A 7,369-nucleotide genomic window follows, 5' to 3' on the forward strand; every position below is an offset into this window, starting at 1 on the left:
TGGTAGTTCACCCAGCTTCCCTGCTCATTACTGTCTTCTGGGCCCAGGTGAGGATATAACCAGTGGCCTGCCAGAAGGCCCAGGAGCTTTCCTCTGGACTGGGGTCTATGTGGACCATTCCTGTTTCCTCCGCCTCCTTTCTCCTCTCATTCAACAAATACACACGAATATCCTACCCTATGCTCAGCACTGTGCTGGAACCATGCCAGAACAGACTTGCCCCTGCCCTCACAATGCTTGTATCCTGTGGTGTGAGTGGCAAGAGATAACCAGATGAGTGTTTCCTATCCAGGTCTTTTTTTTTTGAGACAGGGTCTCGCTTTGTAGTTCAGGCTGGCCCTGAACTCACTATGTAGCCCAGGCAAGCCTTAAGCTTGTGACAATCCTCCTGCCTCAGCCTTGAGTTCGAGGATTAACAGGCGTATGCCACCATGCCCAGCATATCCAGTTCTGATTATATGCACTCACATAGTCCTCCCAATTTTATTCAACCAGCTATCTTTGTAAAGTACCGCAATCACTTGTCTCCAACTTGTACTTTTCCTGAACTACTCAAGACGTGGCCAGACAAGTATACTTCCAGGATGTTCCCAACATCTGTGACCTAGTCTTCCATCTCATGAACTCCAAGATAGTACTCAGCAAACACCTGCCTTCATAAATCTTCATTAAGCATCCAGTTGTTACCCACTCAAAACACGTGTAGTGAAACTAAAATGATATTCTGTTGTAATCCTATGACAAGTTGCTTAACTTCTGCATCCACTGGCAAAATTGGGACAATTAATTGCCCATATCTGACCTGAGGGAACTCAAACTCTGGGGCCTCTGTGTATAATCCTTGTCTTGTGGATGGATGATCCAAAGCCAGAGCTTATCTCTCACTTCCTTCTCTACTTCTAACCCCCCCCAGCTGGCAACCACTAGTCCCCGTGGTCCTTTTTATCAACGACAGCTTAGCTGTAGTCCCTTGTGTCAAATAGAATTGGATTGGAGGTTCAGAAAATTCCAAACAATGGCTTAAACAAGGTGGAAATTTCTTTCTCCTTCCTGCAAGTGAAGCCAGGTTCTAACACTCAGAACAGCCAGGGCACCGTCAGCTGTCTCCCTTTCTTTTGTTTTTGTTTTTGTTTTTTTTTTTTGGTACCAGGGATTGAACTCGGGTCCTTGCGCTTGTGCAGCAGGCGGCGAAACCACTGAGCTAAATCCCCGGCCCTGTCTCCCTTTCTTTAGCATGGTGGCACCTTCTGGCCCAGACACTCAATGCAAGCATAGCTTCATAGGGGAATGTAGTTTGGAGGAGCCAGTCTCTGTGGAAGGTCTGTTCTTAAATTTGCCCTTGCCCATACACTGTTGGCCACAGCGTAGCCCAAAGAGCATGCTTAGCTGTGTATATGTAGGAGTGCCTTCTTTCAAGGTGGACTGTGCTCATGCTCAACTTCGAGTTCTATTAAGGAAGCTGAAAGGGATACTAGAGGACAAACTGTGCCAGTCCTCAACCACACATTCAGCACCTTATACCTACCCCTTTTATATTTCTGTTACACCTATCTACCTACCTATCTACCTTCCTTCCTACCTGTCAACCTACTGGGGAGTACTGGAGATTGAACCTAGGGCCTCACACATGCTGGATAAGCATTCTACTACTGAGCTACATCCCCAGCCCTTCTTCTTAGGTCAGGATCTTGCTAAGTTGTCCATGCTGGCTTTGAACTTTTGATGTTCCTGCCTCAAGCCTCCCAAGTAGCTGGTACAACCTTTTTGTTGTTGTTGTTGGAGATAGTGTATTGCTGTTGTCTCAGCTTTGGAGGGCTGGGACTACAGAACTGTATCATTGTCTGGCTTTTCCCCTCACACTTTTATTTACTTTTGGTTTTTTGAGACATAGTCTCACTCTGCAGTTTAGGCTGGCCTCCAACTTAAAAAATGTAGCCCAGGGCCAGGGATGCAGCTCAGTGGTGCTGCACCTGCCTCACAAGCACAAGGTCCTGAGTTCAATCCCTGGCACCAAAAAAAAAGAAAAAAAAGAAAGCCCAGGCTGGCCTCAAACTTGCAGCAATCTTCCTGCCTCAGCCTCCCAACTGCTGGAATTATGTGTGCACCACCTGTTTGGTTCTTCCCTTGCACTTTAAAAAAAAATGTGCTGAACAAGTGACATTAAGGAAAGTCAGGACACAAATCCTGCCTCCCCAAAAACTCAGCTCTTTTCACTAGTCCCTCTCAAAGCTTGTATTCAAAGTTTTGCCATGTTCAGAAAATAAGTGAGATGATTTGTTTTCTTCTCACTTATCTGTCCCACAATTCAGTGTTCTTTTCATTTGTGCTTTAAGTGATGCCAAAATGTAGTTAAAAAACAGCTGAGGCCAAAGTCCAGCTAAAACGCCAGGAGAGGGTTCTGTACCCAGAGTCAACTCACCAAGGCACATGTGGCCCATGGACAAGACAATCTGGTCTGAGTTGGTAGGGGAAAGCCTGCAATGCCACCTGGGAGGTGCTGCTGGGGCACTGAGAGGTGGTGAATAGCAGGGCTGAAGGCAGACAAATCAGTGAGTGAGGTCCCCCACATTTCCTCCATGCTAGACATGCGACATAAGCCACTACCTAACGGGGATCAGTTTTCTCTGGAGACCTCAGAACTCCAGGACCTGGAGCTCACTGGCTGATCACCCTATGGAACTAAGTCAACAAGACCCTCATCTCCAGAGTTAAAGAATGCTTCCCCTGGGAAGATAACCCTGCCCCAGAGGCAGCGGAGTCAGAGGAAGGGTGGGGGTGCAGGGCTGTACTGAAGGGACCCTGGCCGTTGGCTGATCCTAATGGATCTTTTGGTTTCTCAAGGCAGGGCACTCACTTTTCTTGTTATTGGGCATTGAACTAACAGCCTCACACATGACAGCCAAGTGGTCTACCACTGAGCTAAACCCCTAGCACTTTTACTTTTCAAAAAAATTCTGAGACATGGATTGCTAAATTGTTCAGATTGGCCTTAAACATGTGGTCTTCCTGCTTCAGTCTCCTGAGCAGCTGGGATTACGTGTGTAGCACCATTCCCAGCTTGTCTTCCTTTCTAACACCAAGACCTACATATAGCTGTTTCTGGCCAAAGGACCTTACCTTCCACTGATGTCTCCCCAGCCTTGGTACTAAGGTCCCAGACATGGTCTAATGTCACTGAGGGCCACACTCAGCTTTTTCCTTCCTTCCAGGATGAATGCTACACAATTCCTTTTTCAGGTCTAAGTACAGTAATGAGCTCCTTAGGTAGGTACATACCTGTAATCCAAGCACTTAAGAGGCCAAAGCAGGAGGATCGCCACAAGTTGGAGGCCAGTATGGGCTACATAGTGAGTTCATGAACAGCCTGAACTACATAGCAAGACCCTGTTTAAAAAAACAAAAAACAAAAACCAAAAAACCCTGCTCTTCTCTGTGCTTGTCTGTCAGTGCCCTCCCACTTTGGGGTTCTCACTGTTCATGGCTCATTGTTTCTGGGTGTCAGCTTGGCTTCAGGTACTGTCTCTGCCCTGCTATGCCGGCCCCTGTTCCCAGCACTGGAGAATGGTACATAGGACCCTCTAGGCCAGGATGTAGCCTCTAGGACTGAGTATGCACTTGTTCTTTCAAAGCCTGGGCCAAGGCCACCTGCAGCTCTCCTGGTGCTGAGCTCCCCTTCCTGATAGCAGTGTCCCAGGAGGGACACCATCTAGGAGGGGACCAGGGCAGTCCCTCAAGAAGGTATGCAGCAACACCCAGCTCATGCCTCAGACCCCTGTACGAAAGTGGTCCAAGAGCCCAAAGAACAGCTGAAACAGAGCACTTATTTATTTTCCAGGGAAGAGGTAGAATGGGGGTCTTGGGTAGCCCTGCCCCAGCATGTGTCCAGACAGCAGACCTCACTTCCAGAAAAGAACATTCCAGAAGAGGAGCCAGCAGGGATACAGGCCCAAAGCCAGCAGTGGGAAGAGCAGGGCACCGTAAGTGTGGTGCTCTAGCACGCCTTGTGCCAGTGCTGACAGGAAAAGCTGCCAGCCCTCAGCCAGTGACAGTGGCATCTCCTGCAGTTCTCGCCACAGGAACAAGCTGCCCAGGAGCACAGCTGCTGGACTGGTCAACACCAGCAGGGCAGCATAGAGTGGCCTGGGTAGAGAGGCAATGTCAGGGTAGACTCTGCCGTGGGGCAGTGGACTGAATGAGGGGGGTACCAAATATCACATACCGGGGCCCATGGGGCTTGGTGAGTACAGCAGCAGGCACCATGGTGGCAGCTAGCAGGAAGCCCAGTGAGAAATTTGTGAGGGTAATGCAGCCCAGCTGTAGTGCTAGGTAAATCAGGGCCACCAGTTTCAGGGCCATCCAGCCCCTGTCTGGAGCCTGTGTGGTCACTACCCTGCAAAGAGAAAGGCTCAGTCAGTCTGCCTGGCATGGCCAGGGGCCCCTGCTTCCACCTGCCCTGCCCAGTGCCTCACCGGTGTGTGTTGTGTGGAAGGGCCAGGCCAGCTGCATAAATTGCCAGCAGTGTCAGCACCACAGCCTCAGACTCAGATACTGGGAAGTGCTGGGTGGCCACGTGTTGGCCCAGCACAGGCAGGATGTAGAGGGCTAGGCCCACAGCCTGAGAGATCAGAAGGGGTGCGACGAGCGAGGCCAGCCCCACACCCTGAAGGACACAGGGGGATCTGAAGATGGGGCCTGGGGTCAGGAGAGACCACTACCACCACCTCTCCAGGCTGATGCTGAGTGACAGCAGAAAGTACCACCTGGGGCCCTAGAAGCCCACCCATACAGCAGAAAGGGGCATCATCACCTGTGCTGAGAGGAGGGAGGAGCTGGGTCCAGGGGACCCCCCACCCTCTTCAGGGCCCACTCCAGCCTCGTGCAGTTGCATCCACAGCTCCAGAGCATGGTCTGAGTCAAGGACCTCACAAAAGATTTGATAGGATCTGCTGGGTGGGGCCCAGGGTTCCTCCTACCCCACCCCCATACCAACATGAAGGATCACCCCCAACCTAATGTAGAGGGGATCCAAGGTTGGCTATAAGTGGATAGTGTGGGTGCAGGATATCTTGAGACCAAGGACCAGGAGCAAGAAGCCGGCAGCAGGCATGTAGAGACCGATGGAGACGAATCGAGAGAGGGCAGGGAGCAGGTAGAAAAAGAAGGACTGGTGCAGGCGTTCCAAGAGATGGTTGAGCTTTCGGAACATGCCCTCTAAAGCCCTGTCAAGAGTCAGGATGCAGAAGATAAAGGTCAGTCATCTTTCCTTCAACCCTGCTGACACTGCCCCAAACATGGAGGGTGAACCATAGGCTACTTACTTTCCCACTGCTACCAAGTCATACTTGTACTGACGGAAGCTATTGATGCCACGAAGGGTGAGAGCCTCCACCCCATAGCGCAGAAAGAGGCCATGGGGGCCATGGGAGCGGCCAGAGGCCTGCCGCAGAACCATCAGCAGCAGGGTCTGCAGGCCCTGCAGTGGTCCGTCCAGCGATGTCCAGTCCTGGGGCTGCAGCTTTGGAGGCACAGGGACAGATTAGATAAACCCCTAACCAGAGGCCCTGTTCTCCCAGACAGGTGGTCCCACCTTGCCCTGAAGTGTACACAGCAGCCCCCCTTTCTGGCAGAAGGTCTGGAACAGGTTGAGCAGGTCAAGATTGGGCAGCTGTCCATTGAGTCCCTCCACAATCACGTCAAGGCTGGTAACCACATCACTGCTCAGCTCTAGAGCTACTGCTGCCTGAATGGCCCCAGCCCGGCCCTGCAGGAAGGATGATTGCATGCCTGTAGAGTCAAGCAAACAAGCATCAGAAGGGGCAATGGTGAGGACAATTGACTCTGACAGGGACCAAGACAAGGCAAGAGTACCTACCAGTAACATTGACATCGTGATAGGCTTCAAGCCAAGCCTCAGTGCCCAGAAGATCATGTTCGGTCACTAGGAAGATGATATCTTTGGCCCAGTAAATCTGTCCTGGAGACCAAAGGTGGGGTCACTAGAGTCTGGAGCACTGGCCAACCCCCCACCCCCACCCCCCAGCCAGCAGCCCAAGCCTCACCTCGGAAATGGGCAGCAAGTGCTAGCAGCAGCCCCACCGCTTGGCTATTGGTAGAGTCTGGGCCACAAGGAACAGTGAGCACCAGGGACTCGGTGCTGGCAGCACGAAGGGCCCGCAAGATGCCATACACGTTGGTGCCTGACACCATCTGCACAAAGGATTGGTGGAGGAGCCTCATTGTAACTCCATGGCAAAAGGATGAAGCAGCCCCATTCTCCTGGCCATACAGTGTTCCCCACAAGGAATCTCCTGGTCCTAGATCATCCCTCCCACTTTCTTGGCCCCAAGACACCCTCCAACATGATTTTCAGCCCGGGCCACCCCTCCAAGGTGCTTTTTCGTCCCAGGTACACCCCCTCCCTCAATACATAGCGCTCGTGGGTCTCATCTGGGAAGGGCAGTTTCCGGGAGAAACTCTGCGTGTAGACCTCCAGCCCTACTGATCGCATCGTCCGCTCCAGCCAGGCCACTGGCAGAGCCCTGGAAACACAAAGAGAGCTTCTGCACAGGGCTCCCCGGCCTTGGCCACCACGGGCTTCCCCATGTCCACTGCACTGCTACTCACCCCGACTTTCTCCGGTAGGCAGCGAAGTCCCGAGCAAAGACCCGGGCGCGTTCTCCGCCCACAAACTGTTCTTCCACCATGGTGGACCCCATAGCGTTCTCCGACATGTAAGTTCGCTGGGTCAGCGGCGGGAAAGCCAGAGCCAAAAACCAGGCGATTCCTGCCACATAACTCAGCAGGCTGCGAGAGGCCAGAAGGACCCCGGAAGGCTAATTAGTGGTCCTGGGACGCCGGCTGTGGCCACTACCTCTGCACTAGGGGTCGCAGGGAACTAGACCCAGAGTCACGGCACCCAGGACTTCGGAACACTGAACCGCGGACCTGACACTGCGTGATGAAGAAGGTAGGTGCGGGCAGCCGCAGGGACCCTAGCTGTGAGCAGAGACTCTATAATTGTAGCCATCGGCCCCGCCTCCCCAGAGCCCATCCTTACCAGAGCGGTGCGTTCAGGCGCAGCACTAGGCGGGCAAGAGCGCGCCGGCGCACCGGGTCCGACAGGAGGCCCATAGCAGAGCGGGGGAGGGCGTGTAGCTTCGGTGCCCCGCTCCCGCCGCCAAAGAGGACCGTGGAGCGTGCGCTGCTCCTGTCAGACCCGGGGCCCCGCGCCTGGCCGCACTTCCGCTCCAAGTGACCCCCCCCTTTGCGCCGCCGCGCAGGCTCACAGTAGAGCCCGAGGCCTAGCCAGCCCCTGCGCATGCTCAGAGCATTTTCACCGCTCTGCCTTACCCATTGCGCAGTCTCAGAG

The 7,369-nt window shown here is 53.2% G+C and overlaps 1 protein-coding gene across 2 annotated transcripts; it reads right to left on the reverse strand.

The window, feature by feature from the left end:
- Window positions 1-3,801: 3,801 nt before the first annotated feature.
- Gpaa1 (glycosylphosphatidylinositol anchor attachment 1) lies at window positions 3,802-7,313 on the reverse strand. Of its 2 annotated transcripts, XM_004837758.4 has the most exons (12): window positions 7,058-7,313; window positions 6,625-6,804; window positions 6,428-6,539; window positions 6,060-6,207; window positions 5,873-5,974; window positions 5,588-5,784; window positions 5,319-5,515; window positions 5,066-5,219; window positions 4,808-4,903; window positions 4,470-4,660; window positions 4,220-4,390; window positions 3,802-4,140 (listed from the first exon to the last, which is right to left on the reverse strand). In XM_004837758.4, the coding sequence occupies exons 1-12, from the start codon at window positions 7,129-7,131 to the stop codon at window positions 3,897-3,899; spliced, it is 1,866 nt and encodes a 621-aa protein (XP_004837815.1). In that variant the 5' UTR covers window positions 7,132-7,313; the 3' UTR covers window positions 3,802-3,896. The 2 variants fall into 2 exon arrangements, with proteins under 2 accessions (XP_004837815.1, XP_004837819.1); XM_004837762.4 differs by lacking the exon at window positions 4,470-4,660.
- Window positions 7,314-7,369: the final 56 nt, after the last annotated feature.

Source organism: Heterocephalus glaber, unplaced genomic scaffold (assembly GCF_053883595.1).
Source record: "Heterocephalus glaber isolate CG9 unplaced genomic scaffold, H.glaber_assembly_v1.0 deba00000281, whole genome shotgun sequence".
Taxonomy (NCBI): domain Eukaryota; kingdom Metazoa; phylum Chordata; class Mammalia; order Rodentia; family Bathyergidae; genus Heterocephalus; species Heterocephalus glaber.

Coding starts and splice junctions, on each gene's coding strand:
- Gpaa1 (XM_004837758.4), bottom strand. CDS start 7,131: ATGGGCCTCCTGTCGGACCCGGTGCGCCGGCGCGCTCTTGCCCGCCTA. Junction 5,785..5,872: donor TCACGATGTCAATGTTACTG/GTAGGTACTCTT, acceptor TTGACTCTACAG/GCATGCAATCATCCTTCCTG. Junction 4,391..4,469: donor CTTCCACACAACACACACCG/GTGAGGCACTGG, acceptor TTCTCTTTGCAG/GGTAGTGACCACACAGGCTC.